The 25,255-nt window shown below is 37.1% G+C and overlaps 1 protein-coding gene across 7 annotated transcripts in view; it reads left to right on the top strand.

Annotated features, from left to right (window-relative positions):
• The window catches only part of Atp2c1 (ATPase secretory pathway Ca2+ transporting 1), a 129,425-nt gene that overhangs the window by 94,281 nt on the left and 9,889 nt on the right, over window positions 1–25,255 (top strand). For all 7 annotated transcript variants that reach the window (XM_052718915.1, XM_052718920.1, XM_052718918.1 and 4 more), the window contains 10 exons: window positions 254–378; window positions 1,153–1,250; window positions 3,029–3,124; window positions 3,210–3,299; window positions 6,205–6,309; window positions 9,140–9,296; window positions 11,591–11,761; window positions 12,813–12,910; window positions 23,742–23,792; window positions 24,824–24,990. In XM_052718915.1, the coding sequence (XP_052574875.1) occupies window positions 254–378; window positions 1,153–1,250; window positions 3,029–3,124; window positions 3,210–3,299; window positions 6,205–6,309; window positions 9,140–9,296; window positions 11,591–11,761; window positions 12,813–12,910; window positions 23,742–23,792; window positions 24,824–24,990 (1,158 nt within the window). The remainder of the gene's footprint in view (window positions 1–253; window positions 379–1,152; window positions 1,251–3,028; window positions 3,125–3,209; window positions 3,300–6,204; window positions 6,310–9,139; window positions 9,297–11,590; window positions 11,762–12,812; window positions 12,911–23,741; window positions 23,793–24,823; window positions 24,991–25,255) is intronic.

The following is a 25,255-nucleotide window of genomic DNA, read 5'->3' as shown; positions in this document are numbered from 1 at the left end:
GATCTCATTTCACCATGCTCAAATGAGAGACAGAAGGTGTGCATGTGTTTAACCTTCAGGGTGCTCAATCTGCCAAATATTTTTGTAAATGTTGCTTATTTTCAGCCTTTATAATCAACCTCTAAACAAAGAATAAAAATGTAAATTATGATTACAGAAGTAGAACGGAATGTTAATGTTATAAGTAGGAGTAGCGATATTGTTGTGACGTTAGTCAACGTAAACTTTAATATTGTGTATCCATTGCTTATAGTTTGGCTGTAGCAGCAATTCCTGAAGGCTTGCCTATTGTGGTCACAGTGACACTAGCCCTGGGGGTTATGAGAATGGTGAAGAAAAGAGCTATTGTGAAGAAACTGCCTATTGTGGAAACACTAGGTAAGTGTTGTGAAGAGCACTGAGGTAGTGAGGCCTTCGTTCACGCGGTGGAGAGTCACTGCACTTTACAGTTTCTCTGTTACTAACATTATAATGATGTTGGGGTCGAGCAGTGATGAACACAGTTTTAACAACCCAATTAAGCAATTAAAAATTCATTTCTTAAGAAGAATCTTTATGCATTATGGAATATGCTAATGCTTAGATCATATTTTTTGATATCCATATTGCAAATGAAGTCTTGGAGCAAAATTAATAGAAATTTTTTTATAGTTGATAATTACAGAACTCAGTTTCCTGCTTAGATTGACTTCGTTTATAGTAAGAACAATAAGTATATCCTGGTTATATTGATTGAACAACTTTATTCTCAAAATACCACAAAACTTCTTTTAAAAGTAGTGTAGCTATCCAGAAATGTTTTTAAGTTCAATTTCTTGTTTATAATACCTTGAAAATCCCTGACTGAAGAAATTATATGGATTCACATGTCAGAATCTTTTAAAATTCCTAGAAAATGTATTCTGAAGTCATTGTCCAAAACCAATATGAAGTAGCTTTGTAGGAACTAAAAAAAAGTAAACATCTAAATTTTGTTTCTAACTTCAGAAACTTTACCTTATGATGAAGCAAACATAAAGTAAGAAATTATAATGACCAATGACTTGGGAATTCAGAGTAATAGAACATTGTTTCCAGATGTTTTATTCCTTTTTCTAAGTTGACCTGCTTCTCTCTTGATTCTTGTGGTGACACCCTGTGATTTGTTTTTAGGCTGCTGCAATGTGATTTGTTCAGATAAAACTGGAACATTGACAAAGAATGAAATGACCGTTACTCACATATTTACTTCAGATGGTCTGCATGCTGAGGTATTGATTTTTTTCTTTTTAAAAAAGTCTACCCTTTTAAAGAAACTCAGTGTTTAAGATGCTTACCAATTCTAATGTTTTTATCTTCAAAATCTCTTTGCTTTACATGTGATCTTATCACTTGTTTCACGTTGTGTGTACAATTTAGAGTCTTGGATCCCTTGGCATCTCTTTAAATCACCCTCCATCCACTCATCACCAAGTCCTGCCAGTTTTGACCTCCTAAATTACCTTCCTGGGTATCTGTTTTATAGCCAACTTCTCCAGGCCATGTTACACGTCTTTCACCTGGCCTTCCGATACATCCTTTTGACTAGTCTTTCTGTATTTATTTTTGGTTCTCACACTGTCTGTTCTTTGAGAGCCTTGTATAGAGATATAGCACGTCACCCCCAAGTTAATTCAGTGGTTCTCCATTGTGCAGAGGATTCTGAATTGCGGCTCTTAAGGCTGTGTGGCCTTTTTCTTCCCTTTCCAGCCTTAGCTACCCCCTTTACTCTCCTGTGTGTGGTACATGGTAGACTAGCTTCATAGTTCTTTCTGTGTGGCAGAATTTCCCCCATGACCTTTGTTGCTGGCCCACTGTGTCAAAAAGCTGAATGCCTCTTTTTCTTCAGTATTGACTCTCTGCACTCTTCAGGAAAGTCTTCCTGAGCACTGAGAACTGGCCCTGTGCTTCATGTGTTCTTTGTAATCCAGTCTTTATCCCAGCTGAAAATTCCTTCCCTCTTTCCTACTAGATGATGAGTTAAGAGCAGGAGCTATGTTGACATATCACAGTAAATACTTGAATGAATCAATAACGAATGACTTTATAAACTTACTTATTGACAATCTCTGTACTGTACTTCTTCAGAAGCTGGTGGAGGGTTACTTTTAGGCCCTCCTGATTTTTGAAGACTCTCTGATTAGAATATTCTTAATAGTAGTTATGAAGGGCACAGATTTTTAAAGTTTACAGATAATTCATCAAAGAAAACAAACATTAGAAAAATTGACAGAAGTGTGTACTTAGGTTTGTTTGGGTCTGTTTTACATAGTCCTTAAAGTGAGATTGTTGAATGCAGGTTATTAGGTTTGGTCTGGGATACCTAAAGCTGTATGTGTTCCTTTTTCAGAAGGGTGGCTGGAGTTACCTGTGTTTATATGCATGGCAGACAGGATATTAGTTTCTCTTCAGAGTCTATCATTTTATGTTAAATATTAATGATTTGTCTTTTTTTATTCTAAGCTTTATTATTTTCATTATGATAGTTGTTTACCTAGGTTCTAGCCACTTGGGATATTTGGCTTGTTTCATGTATGATTTTTTTTTAGGGTAGCCTTATACTGTGTTATTAGAGCAGCCTGTCATTTCCAGGGTGAGCCTTTCACTGTCCCTAAGACCATTTGCCTGGAAACCAAGTTTCAGCTAGTACCTGGTCTCGGGTGTGGGTGAGAGGCTAGACATGGTAATAGTGGGTTCAAGTTTTTTTGCAAGCTGTAATGTATTGCTATATAAAATTAAGCTCAGTTATATAGAGATTTTCCATAGTTTTTTTTTAAATCTTATTTTTATAATGAATCATTGAGCAGACAAAAATATCTTTTTAGGTTAATTAGTATCCCAAATAGAATTTCTGTTCCTCTGATATTAAATTGTCTGTTTTAGATTTATTTTATTGTTTAGCATTTGTATTACCAACAGTATGACTAGAAAATGACATGAATATAGCTCAGGCTGTTATTTGGTTGCCATTAAGTCTTATTACTGTACTGTTTGTGTTATTAATCCTTAGGTTACTGGAGTTGGCTATAATCAGTTTGGTGAAGTAATTGTTGATGGTGATGTTGTTCATGGATTCTATAACCCAGCTGTTAGCAGAATTGTTGAGGTAAAAATATATTCAAGAAGTTAACTTAGTGCATAATGACTTAAGCCAGAGTGATGCCGTTATAGTTGATATGCATTTCTTTTAGGCGGGCTGTGTGTGCAATGATGCTGTAATTAGGAACAACACTCTGATGGGAAAGCCAACTGAAGGAGCCTTAATTGCTCTTGCGATGAAGGTATGTGTTTAGTATCTTTGGCATGTGGGCGATTACCCTGCTAGCAGAATGTGAGGCCTTTCAGATTCATCATCACTGTGGTTTTAGGTATTTAGTAAGACTCATTTTCCATTTTGTTTTTAACTGGCATTGGGGATCAGTTTAATGAAGAGAACAGACAGTTTCAGTGTAACTTACTCCTCACTGCAAGGTACAGAGTAATGACCAGAGAGGGATGTGTTTTTAGTATTGAGATCCGTATGTGAAAAGCTTGTAAGTGTGTGTAGTTGCTGTTAAATACTTGTACATGAATAAAAGATAATATTCTGGAATACTTTTGTACTTTTACATTAGTAAAAGAAAAGATTCTCTAGTAACTCATTACAAATCTTAATGCAGTTGTAGGAAATCAATTTTTTTCCTTCTAATCTTTGCTTCCTTTCATCCATTTCTCAAAGTGAGTGTTATTAAAATCTGTTTGGAGCCGGGCGGTGGTGGCGCACGCCTTTAATCCCAGCACTCGGGAGGCAGAGCCAGGCGGATCTCTGTGAGTTCGAGGCCAGCCTGGGCTACCAAGTGAGTTCCAGGAGAGGCGCAAAGCTACACAGAGAAACCCTGTCTCGAAAAACCAAAAAAAAAAAAAAATCTGTTTGGGAGAGGAAGTATTGTTCCTCTAATCTGTTCAAATTGAGCCTATCCTAAATTTACATTTCTTTCAGTGAGAAACCTGGTATTTACATAACTAAAGCAGCCTTTCCCACTTGTAAGAATAGTTTGAGAAAACACTGAAATTTGAATGAAACAGTATTTTTCTATGTGCGGTTACTGGGAATGAGAACCAGCATACAGTTGCACCTTAGTGTAGCTTTTAATTCAGAAGATGATCACTGGATTTGCTTAGTCATTTGTTCATTTTAATATATATAATAGAGATCGAATCCCGGGCTTTCCAGATGCCAGGCAGGCACTCTTAACTCTGAGATAAACCACTGTCTAGTAGTTTAAAAATATATATGTTTTCTCTATAGAAACCTGTAGTTCTCTATCATCTGGCCTAAAACTGAAAAAAAAATGTATATCTTTTGGAAGATTAATAAAAACATGGAGCAGGTGTTAGGTATTTCCTATGTTTCTGTTTAGCAAGCTCCTAGCTACTTCCTAGAGGCATTAATCCTGACATCCCTGGAACCAAGCCATCTGTTTTCTTCAGAAGTATGTTCAGAGTTCTCTTGGTATTCATATAAGCACCAAACTGCAGCCTGCTCATCAATTTCCCTCTTTACACAAGCACCTTTCATTCCTATCATTCCTATCATTCCTATCAGGCAGAGCAAGATAGTTAAATCTAAAACACTGAGCAGCCATTCTGTCTGTCTGTCTATGTATCTTGAACAGTGCAAGTTCAGAGCTGGAGGCTTGACGTTAAAGGATAGAAAAGGTTTAGTGAGGATAGCTAGGAAGGAGCTTAAAATGAAAGCCCGAGGGAGTGACTAGGCATGGAGTGAATGGGTCATGGCTAATTGTCTGGCTAGTGTGAAAGGAATGAAAGGTGCTTGTGTAAAGAGGGAAACTGATAAGCAGGCTGTAGTTTGGTGCTTATATGAATACCAAGAGAACTCTGAACATACTTCTGAAGAAAACAGATGTTAATTACATGGACTTTTGACTAGTTTTAAAATACATATAGATATTTGGAATAAGAGGCAAAGGTATCAGAAAGGATTAGGAGTGAGAACAGATACATGACATTAGTAGTTACTAGTAGTTATAATGGGGGGGGGTGTTGTGTAACAGAACTTCCTAGAGAGACACAACACACACACACACACACACACACACACACACACACACACACACACACCCCAGATGTTGTGTAACAGAACTTCCTAGAGAGACACAACACACACACACACACACACACACACACACACACACACACACACACACACACACACACACACACACACACACACACACACACACACCCCAGATAGGGAATCCATGGTAGATCAAACTACAGATACCACCAAAGTCCAACTCGGTTAACCAATGAGTTTTATTGGGGTTACTTACATGGATATGGGTGAGAAGTTACTTACAGGAGCAGAAATAACTCAAAGACAGCTGTGTCACCAAAGCCCACCCCAGCACAGGTGACAGCTCATGAAGGCTGGGAACTTGGAGCACCCAGCACAGCCTGCAGGCAGATCCACAGGCTGGAGAGTGTCCTTTCCAAGTGACTCTGATTTAAACCTCTTCCAGGCAGCTCAGCTGGCTTCTGCTTCTAAGCAGCTGGTCTGGTGTCACTCTTCTTTACAGCTTGGCTTGTTTGAGGGTGTCTCTCAGCAGTCTTTATTGTTTAGTCTGGGAGGGAGGGGCCTAGTGAATCTGCTCAGTTTCAGGACTTAAAAAAATTTTGATTTGTTTACCTGCCTGCTTAAGGACTCAATGTTTCAATCTGGAGGAAACTGTTACAAAACCATGGGCTAAAGGATTAGGATGAAGATGATAGCAAAAGACAAGAAAGATCCCAGTTGCCAATAAGTGAAGGGTTAATATGAAACTTTTCTGAGTTGGGAAAGTTCATCTTTAGTATTGGTCAGGCACTTTTATTTATTTGTATATTGTTTTCTTCCAGAATTTGAGCTTGTAGAGAGGTTAATTAATATAACTTATATGAAGGCTTGTTGTACAAACAGTCTGTAGTATTCTATCTATACATTCAGGCTTTCATGTTGAAATTGTATGCTGCTCTTCAGGGAAATGCAGTCCACAATAGATAAAACATTGCTATTCTTTCACCAATATTGGAAAAGGAACCAGTTATCTTAACTCACCATGTTGTAAGTTGTGACTTGCCTTGCTTGTTAAAGGGAAAAATAACCATGTTGGTTATAATTAATTTTTTTTAATTTTGTTTTTACAGATGGGCCTTGATGGACTGCAACAAGACTATATCAGAAAAACTGAATACCCTTTTAGTTCTGAGCAGAAGTGGATGGCTGTTAAGTGTGTACACCGAACACAGCAGGTATCTCTGTCTTTAAAAATGTTTAGGCATAATTCCAGCATTTAGGAGGCTGAAGCAGGATTGCTACCAGTTTGAGGTCAGCTGTACAGTGAGTTTCAGGCAAGCCTGGGTTATAGGGTGAGGCTCTCAAAATAATAAAATAATAATAGAGCACATCTGTTTCAGCTTAGGTGACAATTTTTCCTTTTTTATCTTCTTTTTTTTAGTTTACCATTAGTTCTACTGAATTACTGTATCTGTTGCCTTAGAGCAGTGGTTCTCAACCTCTGCACGGTGACCTCTTTGGGGGTTCAATGACCCTTTCACAGGGGTTGTCTAAGACCATCGGAAAACACAGATATTTACATTACAGTTATGAAGTAGCAATAAAAACAATTTTATGGTTGCAGGGTCATCACAACATGAGGAACTGTGCCAAAAGATCATAGCATTAGGAAGCTTGAGAACCACTGTCTTAGGACATTGTAATCAACAGTGTACTTAAGTCTTTATTACATGTTTTTATTATGACACTCTTTATAGAATTTGTGTATTGAAATATTAAGTGTTTGTGAGCCAAGAGCTTGAGTGGATTATAGCCTGGTCTTCGGTATGGAGGGAGGGCTTTGACATCCAGTTCTTTTGATATGATTTTCTTCTAACTGATAGTTCATTTTAGGTCTCTGCTGATGATTTTATGTTGGACTGCTCTTCATAGAAGGAATGTCTTATCCTTCAAATAAATTACACACTAATTGTGCAATTCTTCTCATTTCCAACCTAAAGACTTCCTGCAAGATGAAAGCAACCAATGGAATGAACATACAAAACCTAGACACACAAATGAGACTCAGTAGGTGTGGAGGGAGGTCAGCCCGACACAGATTGGACACACTTGCTGACTTACAAATACCTAGAATGGCTCAGTTAGTTTGTTTAGAAGTGTCTTTTGAATATGATAATAACAGTATATTTTCTCAATCTCTGGAATAAAAGATAAAAACCCACAAGTACTTTAAAGGCAAGTAGTAAGGCAGACAGTCTAAATGAGGAACCAGTAGGAAGCCTTCTTCCCCAAATGCCCTTTCTGCCTCTTTAGTTAGGACAGTGTTCCTTTGTCCCTGTGGAATATAGGAGATCTGAGGAGGATAGGAGTGGAGCAAGCTTAACACTGAACACTGAGCCAAGGAAGTAATAAAGGACAAGCCTCTAGGCCTCAGTTCCTCTCTGGGTGTGGGCAGCCAGGCCCTGCCTTATCCTTGTTCCCTTGGAATAGTGGAGAGTTCTGGAAAAGCTCCCTGTTCTTTTCAATAGCAAAGACAAAAGCTTCTCTACTCTTAGGCTTCCCCTGCCCCTTGCAGCAAGGTCTGCCAGCTGACCAGGCACCTGCCAGTTTTTCAGTTGTGAGCTTAAATGGATAGGCAATCCTTCTTTCTGGTAACCAGGGAAATGTGTAGTGTAAAGCTGCAGACAGAGGCTCAGAGAAGCTAAGGCAGTGGCATGCTGAAGGAGGTTCCTAAAGACCCTGAGAAGTGACAGCCAAATGCTGAATACAAGCTCTAGGTAAGGAAGGACTCTGTCAGAAAGTAGACTAGAAAGTGGGAAGTAGCTGTAGAGAAGATAAGAAGATCAGGAAATGAAGTTTTGGAGATCGAGAATACAGGTAATAGTGGGACTGGCATAGAGGACAAGAAATACGATTGTGCCAGGCTTGCTGCTCACACCTTTAATCTCAGCATTCAGGAGGCAGAGGCAGGTGGATCTCTTAAGTTTGAGGCCAGCTAGGTCTGTATATATCAAATCTTGGGACAACCAAGGTCTACATAAAGAAACCTGTCTCAAAAAAATTAACAGCAAAACAAAAAGAAGAAAGAAATGAAATTTTATCAGATAATGCTAGAAATATTTCCAGAACAGAAACTATGTGAAATGGAGGATGGAGTGAGGGGATAAGCACAAGGAGGCATACTCAAGAAAGGCTGCTCCCTTAGAGTGTTGAAGAGTGACGAGATACTTGGGGAAGCATTTGTGAAGCATCCAGAGATGTTTGAAATAGGAGGCAACGCCATGTGAAGAGGTGAGGGAGAGGGCAGTCGCACAGAAGGCTCAGGGCTAATGTGGCTCCGTGGTGCTCTGGGCTGCAACCCTGGGCACTGGGATTAAAGGTGTGCGCCACCACTGCCTGGCAGGCAATGTGTAAAATTGTTACCAGAGGAGTCACATTATAAATGTGTTAAAAATTCAGAGGTTGAAACCAAAGAAGACACCTGAAAGAAGTTGTAAGTTGGCTTGCCTTGATGGCAGAGGGCCTTCAGTGAGAAGGGCTGGTAGAGACTGCAGATTTTCCTTAGAAGGTTCTGGGAATTATTTTGTATTGTTTTTCCCATGTTGGGGATTAAAATTAGGGCATTGTATATGCTAGACAGAATATTACTTCTACTGTGATAAATGGAAGAACTCTGTCAGCACTCTCAATCTCAAGGTGGTTGTGAGCATTAAAGAGCATCATAGGTAGGTTGACATAGACACTGGTACATACGTAGTCATTAGTAAAGAGCCTGAAACCTTACCCCTGGACTGATCAGATCACATTCATTTCCCTGCTGCATGCTGTAGAACCGTGTCCCAAGTCTCACAGTGCCCATAGTGTAAGGTATGGTAGGACAGATTTTTTTGTAGAAATATATAGAAAACTCCTACATGTATTAATAATCTTCAGAGTTTAAATGTCACTCAAAGCATTAGGTTTGAATAACTTTGCTAAGCGTTATGAGAGATTGATGTCTCTTTTTGGATTCATGTAGGATATGTATACAATTTGAATGTAAACTTGGTATATTTTTCTTTTTAGGACAGACCAGAGATTTGTTTTATGAAGGGTGCTTATGAACAGGTGATTAAGTATTGCACTACATACAACAGCAAAGGACAGACTTCGGCACTTACTCAGCAGCAGAGAGATCTGTACCAACAGGAGAAGGCCCGGATGGGCTCAGCAGGACTCCGAGGTGAGCCTGTTTCAGCAGAGTCCCTGTTCTGGGGAAAGAAGGCCTTCTTTTAATTGCACTGAGGCCCCACTTCACTTCTGAGTTGTCCAGTCCTGCTCCAGTGTCAGAACCATTGACATTTCTGAGGAGTCATGTTTTTATAATTGAGGAACTGGCCCTCAAATGATAGAAAGTCAGAAATACAGCAAAATATGAACCCTTGGGTTTCTATAGATCTGCAGTGTTCTCTGTTTAGGATAGAGCCTTTACTTTCAAAAATTTTATCTTTTACAGATTTCTGTTAGATTTATTTATTTTGTGTGTATGTGTGTGTGAATGGCATGGCACAGTGGATAACACATGAAAATCAATTTTCTACTTTTACTGTGTGAGTTCAGTGAATGAATGAAACTCAGGTTGGCAGGGTCTATAGCAAGTGCCTTAATGTGCTGGGCCATTTTGCTGAAGAATTGTTGAGGTTTTTGTGTATGGTTTGTGTGGCACTTCACAATGTAGACTTGAATTATTAGAGGAAAATATTTGTTTCATAGAATTTTAGGAAATACTGTGATCTTTTTCTCTTATGCCTTTTTTGTCTTTCCTCTCCTTTTTGTTACTGTAATGGAAGAATAAAATATTAAATATTAATGTATATACATTAAAATATTAGTTGATATATGTATGGTTATACTGTATCTTACAAAGTTAATTTCTTAAAAATGCTTGTGGTCATAAATTTTGAAATTACAACATATTTTAGTTCCATTTCTTTATTGGTGATCATGACCAGCTACCTGACAAGCAACTTCAGTGAGGAGGAATTTATTTTGATGCATAGTTGAAGGTTACTGTCCATCATGGTGGGGAATGCATGGGGCTAGGAGTGGCTTAAGGAGGCAGGGTTGCTACTCTATATTCCAGGGCAGTAGAGAAAGAGAGGCAGGATGATGAGCTAGCTATAAAGCTAAAGTTCTGCCCTGAAGTGACCCACTTCCTCCAGGTAGGTTCCATATCCTGAAGGCTCCACAACCTCACAAAACAATGTTACCATCTGGGGACCACGTGTTCCAACTGCGAGTATGGGAAATATCATATTCAAACCATAATTGTTTTCTATCAGAGGACTTCTGTATAAACATTGTTTATCTATTCTTGACCTAAGGAATATTTCAAGTAGGTCTTTAGTGCTAAAGAGTGCCCAAATGCAGGGTAACAGTCTCCGGGCTAGTGTCAGCCCTCCACTGGGAGTGTGCAGAAATGATCTCCCTTACTCAGGATTTGCTAAATCAAATTGATAGCCTTCACTTCCTTTTATTGCCACCTGTCTCTATCCTAGCACCAGAGACTGCCAGGAGTCTCTTTCCCTGCAGAGTGAAAGCCTTTGTGGGTTATGTCTACACACTTAAACAGAAGTGGTTTGCCTTCAACTTTGATTTTTCAGTCCTTCATATTTTCTGCTTGAATAAGAATAAGTACTACTTTGGTCTCTTTTGGGACTTTGCAGATTCACTCTGAGACACTTAGGTTTAGTGTGTTTTTCTGGATACTTGAAGTGTTTAGTCTAATAATTTCCCTGATGCAGTTATGTCCTTTTTGATTTATAATGGTAGTGACCAGAAGTTCCAGAGTTCTGAGAGTAAGCTGAGTGATATTTGGGAAATGAGCATGACTTTCTGTTATATTTTGTTGCCCAGTCATGACAGAAAACTAAACATAATGATAGTTATGAGCTCTTAGAGACCTAAATTAAGAGCAAGAAATGCTTGTTAATGTTTGGAGGAAGTGAAAATAGACTTTGTTGATATTAATGCCCTTAATACCACTGTATAGATGAAATTTTCTTTCTAGTGTTTAGCATGTATGAAATTGTGTATATACAGGCTGTGTATAATTAATATATTCTTCACAGATCAAGATATATTAGAAGCCACCTTCCAAGGGGTCTGTTTACTTAAATTTGACTTTCAATGCTTGATAACACATATTTTCCCTTAAGTAATGAATTGTATTGTCGAAAGAGGTTGTAGTTTCTTTGGAGGGTAGCTTATTGTGGTTGTTATGGAAGAATGTTCTTAATTCTTTCTCATTTGTCTTCTCTGCTTAATAGTTCTTCGGTTTTATTCCTTTTAATTTTTAATAGCTTAAAGCAACCCTCTATCCATTGAACCATAATGTGTTGATTTGTGATAAGTTTGAATTGTAAATAATATGCAGTAACTACAAATGACATTATAGCTGTAAATGATTAATTATCAGCTAAGTTTGATGCTTTCACAACCAATACTTTCTGGTTTTGTATCTTGTTATTTTCTAAGTTCTTGCCTTGGCTTCTGGTCCGGAATTGGGACAGCTGACCTTCCTTGGCCTGGTAGGAATCATTGATCCTCCTAGAACTGGTGTGAAAGAAGCTGTCACAACACTTATTGCCTCAGGAGTCTCCATCAAAATGATCACTGGAGATTCACAGGAGACCGCAATTGCAATTGGTATAACTGAGCTGCTGCATTTTGGTTTTAATAGGTTTTCTTAAGACACTGCAGTGCATAGTTTTATGAACATTAGCTAGGAAATAGGTTTATATACTACTGAGATTATATAATAACTTACTTGTTTTTTCTCAAACTTATAAAAGATAGGTAAATAGGATTTTAGTTTAAAAAGAATATTGGAAATGTGACTTAACTCATTGTGAAATCATTTGTGTATTTAATCACAGAAGGATAGTTGATTTTGAACTTGATAGTCCACTTGCTGACAGGTATAAAACACTAATGTAGAGAGGTGAAAGGATGAATGAACTGAGGTTTTCCTTTTCAATTTCAGTATAACTTTCAAAGCAGACTTGAACATAAACACTAAGAGGACACCTTTTATAGACTTAGTTTTTCTCATCAGAGATATACTTACATGGTTTGAAAGTTAGTTGCAATTACCTTCAGAAATGTAAGGTGGAGAGAAGCATAAGTGCTTGTTTTTTGTTCTTGGAGCCTGTAAAGTATAATTTCAACATTTGCCAAGTCTGTTAAATCTGATTTTATTCGTTTGTGATAGATCTGGACTAAAAGTTTCAAACTTTGTTACTGAAAGGAACATTGGAGTGGTATTGGGATGATGGTATTGGAAGAATGTCTTTTCAACATGTATTTTCATTTACATGCAACTACAAGATTGCGTGCAGCTAAATCTGCCAACAGTTTTTCTGGCTTCAGTTACTTTGCTTCTAGTACATTCTGATTGTCATTAGAATTAAGCTGCTGAGCAGAAATTGATTAGTGTAGTTTTAATTTTTAGGGTTTGCTGGCTTAGGGACAATACTTTGTTCTTAAATTTAACAAAAACAAAATCCTCAAGTAGAAAACTTGAGACTCGCTATGAATTTCAGATAGTTTGTCTTACCAGTTATTTGTCTTATGACTCCTTGATAAACTGTTTAAAGAGAAGTAAGTTTTAAAAAATCATGTCAGATGAGCATAGTTTTACTGACTCTTCAAGCAAATAAATTTAATTATGTATATATTTTTGTCTTTTTTACTTTAGCTAGTCGTCTGGGATTGTATTCTAAAACTTCCCAGTCAGTTTCTGGAGAAGAAGTCGATACTATGGAAGTCCAGCAGCTTTCACAAATAGTACCAAAGGTAAGCCTACACAAATAGCTACTGCGAGTCCTTGTTCTAAACATCAGCCGTGGCTACTGACTGTCTCAGTGAAATTACTCACCTACAAATGAAACACGCCCACTAAATTTGCTGGTCCAAATTCTGAAGTTAAATTTCCTTGAAATAAACCATATTGTTATTTATGATGAGATCATTACGAAAGTGTTGTAAAATGTTTAACTGACAAAAACTATTTCCTCTGAGAAAAGTACTGTGGTAATCTAGGGCTTGTACGTATAAGTTAGAAAATGGAGAGAGAACAGTTAGTTGATACTGCTTACACTTTAGTTCTGTTTTTATTTTAACTTGAGTTTGTACTTTTTTAAAAAAATAAGGTGTTGGTTGCAGATAGTAAAACACACCTATTCTGGGTTATAGTTCTGACTTTGGACAGATTCATGATGTCTTACAAACCTTGTCACAATTAGGATACAGAGCACTCTTTTCCCACCCTCAATTCTTTCATGACCTCTTATATTCAACTGCTCCCCTAGGTCTAGAGCTTGGCAGCAGTGATTCATTTTCTGTTCCTATAATGTCCTCTTTAATTGAATTCTGTAAGAAGACAACCATGTAGTGTGAAACTTTTGAATCTGATTCTTGAATCTTTGACACGTAATGCATTGGAGATGTAACTTTGCTGTGTTGTGTGACTTAGTACTACTCCTTTTTATCCCCTCCCCCTTTAATTGCTGAGCAGTGTTTGACTGTATGGGTGGACTGTAGGCCTTTAGTTCAAGGACAGTTGGGTCATTCAGTGTTTGCTGTCAGGGAATAAAGCTGTGTGTATCAGTTTCTTTGTGAAAGTCATGTGTAAATACTTGAATAATTTCTGGATCATATGGCTTCATAAGAACTTACCTTCACTCCAGGTTGGGTGACAGGATGGCTTTGCCATTTGAAGTGTGGGAATGTCCCGTTATCTTTAATCCTACCACCTGGTGAGTGGTCAGTCCCTTCACCGCCTTCTCGTGGTGTATAGGAAGACCTTACTGGGGTTTTCATTTGCAGTTCTCTCAAAAGCTTCTAATGTTAAATATCTTTTTTCATGTACTTGTTGGCCATATTATGGTCTTTGTTACATAGTTTGAATATTTTTAAAAATGACATTATTTTCTTATTTAATTCTGAGATATTTTTAAAAAAAAATATTGTGGCCCTTTTCAGCCTGTTTTTCTGGTGTGGCTATAGAGAAGTATTTAATTTGATGAGGTCTGGCTTGTTAATCTTTACTTTCGTGGATCATGCTTATGATTTCTTATTTAAGAGCTCAATCTAAAGTAGGATTACAGAAGATTTTCTCTTAGAAGTTTATTTATTTATTTATTTATTTATTCATTTATTTATTTATTTTTCCCTGAGACAGGGTGTCTCTGAGTAGCTTTGGAGCCTATCACTCTGTAGATCAGGCTGGCCTCGAATTCACAGAGATCCACCTGCCTCTGCCTCTGTCTCTCAAGCACTGGGATTAAAAGCATATGCTTTATACTACCACCTGGCTCTCTTAGAAGTTTTATAGTTTGTTTTTTTTTTTTTTTTTTACTTTAACCAGTGATCATTTTGAATTTTAAATTTTATGTGTGTTGCAGTGGTCACAATTGGCTTTGTTATGCATGGCGTTCATTTGTTCTTCATGAAAAGATGATTGTTTGGCATTGGAATGCTTTTTAATCTTTGATTCTGATTTTTTTTGTAGTAAATTATGAGGAAAAAAAAGAGACATTCTGTTTTGTATAACTTAGTAACTTCTATACAGCCAGTTTCCCTTGTATGAAATTATTTTTATTATCTGAGTCTGCTTCATGGAGGCCTTATAGAATCTGGTTGTCACGCACACAGGCACATAGGAAGTTGGTCTCATAAGAGTTGGGCAGCGTTGTTTCTTCCTTGTTGTTAATATTTGTGTGTATGTATTTCTGTGTCGTTCAGAACAAGTACTTACCTGGCATTTATTTGGTTAGCAGTTTGGCTATCTGTTGCCAGTAATAATAAAATGTGCTGTTTCCTTTATCTCATTGTACTTAAAAGCTGCCTTTTCAGAATATGGAATTTCTTCCAATTACCTCAACATCTTAACTTACGGCTTTTTACATATACATTATATATATGCATATATAGTGTACTTCTTCTGATTGGAAAAAATTCAATAATAGCATATACTTATTGTAGAAAAATTGAACAGAAGGTACAATTCAAACTATTAGTAATATAATCCAGACACTCAGAAGTTATGTGCCCACAGAGCATTAGTATAATAAGTTAACCTACTGTGACTTTTAAAATACATATTTAACAAGAACATAGATTGGACTTTATATGTTCACAAGCTTAATAATATTCATTTTATGTAATTTCAGTATTTCTGAAATCATGATTTAGTACTAGAAAATATGCCTTTAATGGCTATACTATCTTTTGTGTGGCTGTCTACTGTGCATAAATCTGTCAACACCTGATACATATGTTTTTATGTAGCCATTTCCTTAGTGAAGTTTTAGTTTATGTATTTTTACTGTGAATAACATTTTAATGATAGCATTAGCAGCCAGGAGTGCATATAGTACACATATCTTACTTACTCTACAGTAGGAGTGCATATAGTACACATATCTTACTTTACAGTAGGAGTGCATATAGTACACATATCTTACTTACTCTACAGTAGGAGTGCATATAGTACACATATCTTACTTTACAGTAGGAGTGCATATAGTACACATATCTTACTTTACAGTAGGAGTGCATATAGTACACATATCTTACTCTACAGTAGGAGTGCATATAGTACACATATCTTACTTACTCTACAGTAGGAGTGCATATAGTACACATATCTTACTTTACAGTAGGAGTGCATATAGTACACATATCTTACTTACTCTACAGTAGGAGTGCATATAGTACACATATCTTACTTACTCTACAGTAGGAGTGCATATAGTACACATATCTTACTTACTCTACAGTAGGAGTGCATATAGTACACATATCTTACTCTACAGTAGGAGTGCATATAGTACACATATCTTACTCTACAGTAGGAGTGCATATAGTACACATATCTTACTCTACAGTAGGAGTGCATATAGTACACATATCTTACTTACTCTACAGTAGGAGTACATATAGTACACATATCTTACTTACTCTACAGTAGGAGTGCATATAGTACACATATCTTACTCTACAGTAGGAGTGCATATAGTACACATATCTTACTCTACAGTAGGAGTGCATATAGTACACATATCTTACTTACTCTACAGTAGGAGTGCATATAGTACACATATCTTACTTTACAGTAGGAGTACATATAGTACACATATCTTACTTACTCTACAGTAGGAGTGCATATAGTACACATATCTTACTTTACAGTAGGAGTGCATATAGTACACATATCTTACTTACTCTACAGTAGGAGTGCATATAGTACACATATCTTACTTACTCTACAGTAGGAGTGCATATAGTACACATATCTTACTCTACAGTAGGAGTGCATATAGTACACATATCTTACTTACTCTACAGTAGGAGTGCATATAGTACACATATCTTACTTACTCTACAGTAGGAGTGCATATAGTACACATATCTTACTTTACAGTAGGAGTGCATATAGTACACATATCTTACTCTACAGTAGGAGTGCATATAGTACACATATCTTACTTACTCTACAGTAGGAGTGCATATAGTACACATATCTTACTTTACAGTAGGAGTACATATAGTACACATATCTTACTTACTCTACAGTAGGAGTGCATATAGTACACATATCTTACTTACTCTACAGTAGGAGTGCATATAGTACACATATCTTACTCTACAGTAGGAGTACATATAGTACACATATCTTACTTACTCTACAGTAGGAGTGCATATAGTACACATATCTTACTCTACAGTAGGAGTGCATATAGTACACATATCTTACTCTACAGTAGGAGTGCATATAGTACACATATCTTACTCTACAGTAGGAGTGCATATAGTACACATATCTTACTCTACAGTAGGAGTGCATATAGTACACATATCTTACTCTACAGTAGGAGTGCATATAGTACACATATCTTACTTACTCTACAGTAGGAGTGCATATAGTACACATATCTTACTTTACAGTAGGAGTACATATAGTACACATATCTTACTTACTCTACAGTAGGAGTGCATATAGTACACATATCTTACTTTACAGTAGGAGTGCATATAGTACACATATCTTACTTACTCTACAGTAGGAGTGCATATAGTACACATATCTTACTTACTCTACAGTAGGAGTGCATATAGTACACATATCTTACTTACTCTACAGTAGGAGTGCATATAGTACACATATCTTACTTACTCTACAGTAGGAGTGCATATAGTACACATATCTTACTCTACAGTAGGAGTGCATATAGTACACATATCTTACTTTACAGTAGGAGTGCATATAGTACACATATCTTACTTACTCTACAGTAGGAGTGCATATAGTACACATATCTTACTTTACAGTAGGAGTGCATATAGTACACATATCTTACTTTACAGTAGGAGTGCATATAGTACACATATCTTACTTTACAGTAGGAGTGCATATAGTACACATATCTTACTCTACAGTAGGAGTACATATAGTACACATATCTTACTTACTCTACAGTAGGAGTACATATAGTACACATATCTTACTTTACAGTAGGAGTGCATATAGTACACATATCTTACTTTACAGTAGGAGTGCATATAGTACACATATCTTACTTACTCTACAGTAGGAGTACATATAGTACACATATCTTACTTACTCTACAGTAGGAGTGCATATAGTACACATATCTTACTTTACAGTAGGAGTGCATATAGTACACATATCTTACTTACTCTACAGTAGGAGTGCATATAGTACACATATCTTACTTTACAGTAGGAGTGCATATAGTACACATATCTTACTTACTCTACAGTAGGAGTGCATATAGTACACATATCTTACTTTACAGTAGGAGTGCATATAGTACACATATCTTACTTACTCTACAGTAGGAGTGCATATAGTACACATATCTTACTTACTCTACAGTTACCTTCTAGAGAATGGATTACTTAAAGTTGTTTTGCATTTAGTAGACTTTTGTTATTCCAAATTTTGATTTTTAAGAATAACTCAGGAAATAATCCCTATTCAATCTCTGTCATTTCTAGGTGTGTTGATAAACGGGTATTTACTTTGCCCACCGTTGGTTTTATGTAGAACTTTGCTTTAGGAAGTCTTGGTAGCTCACTTACTTGTTCTTTATGCTTTACAAATGTTATGGGGTTGATTATAAGTAGCCTTTTTAGGCTGGCTCTGTAGACTAAACTAGATACAGTTGCTATTTCATCAAGCCCTAGATTGAGAACTGTCTTACTATGATTCTTTTTTTCTTCTTTCTTTGGTTTTTAGAGACAGGGTTTCTCTGTGTAACAGCCTTGGCTGTCCTGGAACTAGCTCTGTAGACCAGGCTGGCCTTGATTGAACTCACAGAGATTTGCCTGCCTCTGCCTCCTGAGATAGAGGTACCCATCTGGCATATGATTCTTACTTGAATATATGATGGTGACACTTCATTTAGGGCATCTTGATTACTTCCATTTGGGGCAATTATAACCTTTGGCTGATGTCTTAGAGCCAATGAGAGTGGGATGACATTGGCACTAGAGCCCATGTCTGTTACTCAAAAAGTTCACCATCTGTGACTTGTAGTTCTGAACATTACTGTCCAGATACAATTACTTTTGTAGAGCAGATTCCTGCATCTGAAATGATTTGACCAAGGTTCAGTGCATTGAGAGACCTCTTAGAACTTACTGCTGACCTGTCTTCTGAAGAGATTTCAGTTTATGTTTTCACAGTCTGTACTTTGTGCAGTGGTGTTGAGCTGATCTAGACGTCCAGCTGCACTTTCTTCATCTTCATTGGGATGTGGTTGCTAGCAAAAATGCAATGGTTTGCTCCACCAAAATTAGAGTTTAACCAAGCTCTAATCATTCATGAATATTCCTTTCAGATCATCCAGGGCAGAATAAACATTTTCTTTGTTTGAGATTAAGGGAGGAAAGTTTACATATTTGGATAGGAGCTTGTGTATGTGTGTTACCTTATAGTTTATTTATGAAAGAATAAATCCTGTATTGGCCTCTCCAGGGGTATGGGCTAGACTGTATATTACTAAGTGATTGTAAAATCTATAGTTAATTAAACATTTTCCCATTAGACCTTTGTTCAGCATATTTCTAGAGCTGCCAGCCTTGCATTTGCCTTTTCTAGTTCCCCCTGTTTTTTTGACAAAATGTTAATACGTTCTGGAAACAAGCCTAAAAGATATTTAGAGAAGGAAGAAGCAAATTCCGAATTACATCATTAGCCTGGAGAGATGACATCATCTTTCTTTTCCAAATCTACAGTGTGTTAATTATGGCAGATACACTGGCACTATTCTAAAGAGACTTAAATAGAATAAAACCCAAGCCTTGAAGTCAGTTTATTGAATCAGTTAAATGCATCCAACTTAAAAGAGGAATTGAATAATACCATGGCTTTCTTACAGGCTCTTAATGTGTTTTAAGTGAGTCTGTTCTCCAAATACTAATGAATTTCTTAACGAGCAGGACTGTTTTCCTCCCACTTTCCCTCCACTCTTCATCTTGTGTTCATGTAAGCTTCTGACAGCTGGCAGGTTCGTTTATCTGCTTTTGTTCCTGATTGATTTGTAGAGCCTGTTTTCTTAGTGGACAGATAACTATGGTGATATTTTATTTGTATTAAAATATTATTTGTATGTTAATAAATAAAGTTGCCCGGGGGTCAGAGCTATTAGCAAGCCATAGGAAAGCAGGGCAGTGGTAGCGTACGCTTGTAATTCCAGCACTTGGTAGGCAGAGCTGGGTAAGTCTCTGTGTGTTCAGGGATACAGCCATTATTGGATACACATGCTTTTAATCTTAATACCAATCATGGAAAACCTGGAGGCCTATACAGACAGGCTGTGAGGAGGCGGTCATGTGATTGGGTTTACAACCAATGAGAAGGCAGGACAGGAACTCTATATAAAGACTTTAACACAGGGATAGCTCTGGTTTGGAGAGGTAGGACCACCGCAGGAGGAAGGGTAAGGTTTTAGCTCTTAGCTCTGACCTCTTGGCTTTCTTCTTTGCATTGGTTCTGTGTTTATTATTTAATAAGAAGGTTGGATACATCTACAGATAACGGTGTTTGAAATGACTAGCCTACTAGTTTTCCCACATCTTAACGTCATATGATTGTTTGTCATTTCCCTATTTCATTTTCATAATTCAGTAGAATACATTCCAAATCTTCCAACATCTGTGCGTGGAAATATTTATTTACCTAGAACCGATTAGAAAGCATGGAGGATAAGTGTGCCTGCTTTGTGAGGTATACCTGAGAGTTCTTAGCATTTTCCATTTGTGATATATTTTAAAATGTGTCCTGTTCTCCATAGGTAGAACTGAGTGTCCTTGTTCATTCTTTGGTTTCTGTTTTTGATATTAGTACTTCGGTTTGTTTACTGAGTCTGTTAGCGAATCTTCATACTCCTGGTTTGTGTATTGTTTCATTTTATGTAGGTCACATATTTTTATTTTAATCACCTACAATTTATCCATTGCATCAGTAGGAAATACCGTAGAAGATCTGAGGACCTTTGACAGGTTGTTCTAAACTCTTTCTTCATTAACCTCTGCTTTAATGGTTTCCTGTTTTCTCCCTAACTTCCTTTCCGAATCACACCTTGTCAGTTTATGTCAGTCTAAAGAACTGTGAATGTTGCCCACAACTTCATTACCCACAGCAAGGCTGAGAGGAAGAGTGAAATGCCCTTTCAGAGGAGTTCTTCTGAAAATATGGAAGCCTTTTGTGGATTTTTCTTTGGGGTTTTCCCCGTCCTCGATATTCCCCTGTGTTCTTTTCTTTTATAGTGTAGCTTTCCACTGTCTTGTCCTCCTGTCTCCTCACTTCCTAACTCCAGACCACAGTGATGGTATTTTGTTCTTTCGTCACCCCTGCTCCCTTTTGCTGAGACTAAGAAACAATACAATTCAAAAGATTATTTATGCAGTGTGTTCAGTTATCTCTGCTTGCTTTAAATTGTGAGATAGTGATACACTTCACGTTCTAGTAATTTCTTTTGTTAGTGTAGGATGTAATTTCTTCAGACTTTAAGTTGATATGCACTGAATTTCAGTGTTTTTACTCAGCAAGTTAAACTCATTCTCGTGTTTTAAGAACAAGTTTTACTTTGTTTGGTGATATGTACCACGTGTAAAAGACCCAGTAATCATTGCCAGTGTGGTTTGTGGTTGATTTGCTTGGTCTGAAAGTGGCTGCTTCTGTTTTTGAGATGAAATCAGAAGCTTTGAAATGTTAAAATCTTATAATAAATAACAGATATATTTATTGCATATCAGTAAATGTACTAGTATATAAAGGAGTGCATCTGCAGTCAAACAGTTGGTGGCTTTTCCCCTTTACTAACCATAATAGTTACAAGTTGGTGTCTTGCCAAGTTTGAAAGTGAATTATGTGGAACAAAGGCACATCATAGTGTGTAAGTACTCATCATCAGTCTTTATTGGAATATATTGTATATTCTGTGGCTTTTTCCAAACATTTATGTTGCATTTCAGTGCAGTGTATGCTTCATGATTAGTTTAAGAATAATTAGAATTGTTTACATAGGTAGGTACAAGTATGTTTTGAGTATATATGTAGCTTAGTTTTCTTTGAACATTAAAGTGTTACAGGGATGGCCACTCAGACATAGTTTATAGCCAGTTGAAAGTCTTTACTCAGGCATTCGTGACCTAAGTGTAGCGCCAAGTGTTTAGGGTTAGGGGTTTTAAGACAAAAACCACATCCTGGTATCTTGGTTAGCAGCTGCTAGGGCAGATTTTGTGTAAGCAAGCAGTTTAACAGAAATTAAGATAAACAGTTATCTGGAGGGGTCTTGCACAAGTAGGCAGTTTAGCAAGCCAAGATAAGTTAGCTGGAGCATCTTGATCTTGGGATCCTAGAATAGAATTGGGTAATTTTCCACGGGAGTCTCCATCAAGGGATCAAATTCTAGTTAAATCTAAAATGACCTCAGCAAGAATACAAGATGGAGGAACTGATCTATGCACGGTCTGAATAGAAATTGAACTTTACTCTTGATTTGAAGAATCGTTTTCAAATATGCATCACGTGATTCCTGGACCCATATGACCTTGGTCATAATCAATAATGGATACTGTAGTTTAACTGAATCCTTTCTCTAAGAAAATAACACTCTCTTGTTTTAAGACTGTAAAAGCGGATCCGGGAGCAGTATGACAATGCCAAGATTCATTCAGTTGTTTATTCATTTAGCAAATACCTCGAAAGCACTGAAGGTGTTGGACAAAACCATCGCTTTCATGGATCTTGTGTTCTAAGATAGATGAAAATCTTACAAGAGGGATGAATGCTGCAATGCACCAGAAACAAACAGGCTAGAAGGATAAACTCTGGAGAATAAGATTGAAACTTTAAGATAGCATGACAGTGATGACAATGAATGGAGGAGGAGAAGAGGAAGAGGAAGGAGAGGGAAGGAGAGGAAAGCCAGGATAGGAGGTCATGGAATGTGAGTCCTCACTCTTTAAATGTCAGGAACAACTCTGCTCAATGAGAGGGAAGAATTTTAAGAATTTCTGGGGTGGTGATCTCACGTAGGTGAGACAGGATTATCAGTGTCTGTCTGTAGTGAAATACTGGGTTGGTTCTAGATACATAATGGGTGGCAGGGATTGGAGTGTTTTCTTTGAAGTAGGAAATAAAGCTGGCAACTGAGAGCAAGACTGGAGTGGAGGAGGCAGGAGAGAAAGCTGCCATGAAGTAGACCCCCGGAGCGCAGAGAAGAGAATAGTGTATTCTGTGGGTGTAAGAAACACTGTGGCTTTGACGTGCTGGGAAGATTGACCACAATGCTGAAGTTGAGATGTTTATGAAATGAGAGGTTGGAAAATTGGGGACATGAATGCTTACAATTAGTGAGAAGTATGAACTCCTATGACATTTATAACTGTGTTTTATGAAGGAGGAAGGATGCCATGCAGCTCCCTTTCTTTCCTCACGCCCCCACTGGTACTTTGTGAGAGAGCTGTAAGGGCTGGCACGGTTACCTAGAAAACTTAGGCTAAAACAGGTGAAAGTTAAGGATGCAAGACACACTGTGCTGGCTGGCTTTGGGCACAGTGAAGGATCACACAGATGAGTCATGAGGAGATGAATTGTGGTTGGAGAAATCTGATCATTAAGCAGCTTTGAATTACAGTTGAAGAGAGGCTTGTGAATTATTCCAAACCAAGAAAGAGCACCTACATGGCGCTGTAGAATGGCTCCTCAGACACTGGGAGCAACTGTTCTTTTCTGAGACAGACTGAAGAGAAAAGCTATTCCTGTTGTACACTAGTGTCGTGAGGGCACAGATAAAGAAGAAGAGTTCTCCCTTTTCCATTTCTGAAATACTCCAAGAATAAAGCTCTTTTCTCTTCATAGCTTTAACCTAATTATATAAATTAGATTATCACTTGTTTAAATTATGTGTTTCCTATGATGAATGTAGAAGTAAAGGTTGAATCCCTGTATGAGGTAGCTATCTTGGCACATATATGGCATTGACTAATTTCAGCCTTTGTGCCAAACTAAGTTGTTAAAAATGTCGTTACTTAGAAGCACTGCTACTTGTTAACACTGGAGATTTTTAGTTTATCTGTGTTTTAACAGGTTGCAGTATTTTACAGAGCAAGTCCAAGACACAAGATGAAAATTATTAAGGTGGGTGTCTGAAAACCAAATTATCTTAAATTCTCTTTACAAAATGTTGCTACTTTGTCTTTTGTTCATTACAAAGAGTATTGATAGAGTAACAAAGTTTAAAGTATGAGACAAAACAGGTTTAATTCTGTAAGAGCTTGACTGAGAAACAATAAGAGTTTGGCATAGAAAAACATAGAAGAAACCTACAAAGTATTTTTCAGTACAGCCTCTTTAATCAGAGTGTAGAGAAGTATATTATGGCAGGGATGCATAACTAAATCATCCCAATGTGAATAGTTATAGTTAGACACTATATAAATGTAAGATGTTTTGTGAGCGTGAACAGTATCAAGAAGGCTTATTATTTCTATCAGTTCATTAACAAAGCTATGTTTTCATTATATAGCATGTTCCACAAATAAGTGAGCAGTGTGTTGCAAACCAATACCATTTGCATGTCAACGGGCATTAGCAATGTTTCAGCTCCACCTGCTGATATATGATTCATCATTGACTGAAATATTTTTATGTACTATTTGATTGGTGTATAAATCAACTGAAATTGTATCTAACAGTTGATAAGCAGATTTAATTACATATAGTGGCTAGACATTATATAGTTGAGAGCTTCTGAGTTTTGAGGTTGTTGACATTTTAGGGTGGGTTATTTGTAGCTAGGAGTGATATTTTGGAATGTTTAGTTTCATTCTTAGCTCCTTCCCAGTAGATGCCAGTGGTGTCCTACAATTTAAGATAGTCAAAATGTCACCAAATGTTGTTAGATGTTCTCTGGAAAACAAAATACCCCATTGTATAGTTTACTGTCACATTTCAGATGTACAGTTCTCTTGGATGGGAATGCTAGTAACAGTATTTTCTAAGCTTTATTTTATAAAGACATTCATGTATTGAAATTGACTGAAAAATGAGGTTATGTTTTTTATCTTAATTATGTGAAAATGGTTGATAATATTTACTTATCCCATTATCTGATTAAAAAAAATAATCTGAACAGTTCTCTCTGCTCTACTTTTCTGCCCCCTCTTTAGTCTCTACAGAAGAATGGGTCAGTTGTAGCCATGACAGGAGATGGAGTAAATGATGCAGTTGCTCTGAAGGCTGCAGACATTGGAGTTGCAATGGGCCAGACCGGCACAGATGTTTGCAAAGAGGCTGCAGACATGATCTTGGTGGATGATGATTTCCAAACCATAATGTAAGACATTTGTTTTCCTTTGCTACATGCATCTCACCTTGAGATAATTCAGCTTGAGAAGAATTAGTAGGATTAGGCAGATTAAAACATGATTTTGTTTTAAATAATCTTGTTTTATGTAATTCAAGAGAAAATTATTTGTGTGAATGGAACACATAATAAATGACAAGCCTGTTTGCTTAAGAAATAGTCAGTGAGTACCAGCCACATGTCATATTTTTCTGGGCATAGAATGATGGTACAATAGTGACCCTTCTTCCAGAGT

The sequence above is a fragment of the Peromyscus californicus genome, unplaced genomic scaffold, assembly GCF_007827085.1.
Source record: "Peromyscus californicus insignis strain IS unplaced genomic scaffold, ASM782708v3 Scaffold_11__1_contigs__length_118956290, whole genome shotgun sequence".
NCBI classification, from domain to species: Eukaryota; Metazoa; Chordata; class Mammalia; order Rodentia; family Cricetidae; genus Peromyscus; species Peromyscus californicus.
Note: the sequence above shows the minus strand (reverse complement) of the source record. Positions and strands in the feature narration are given on the sequence as shown.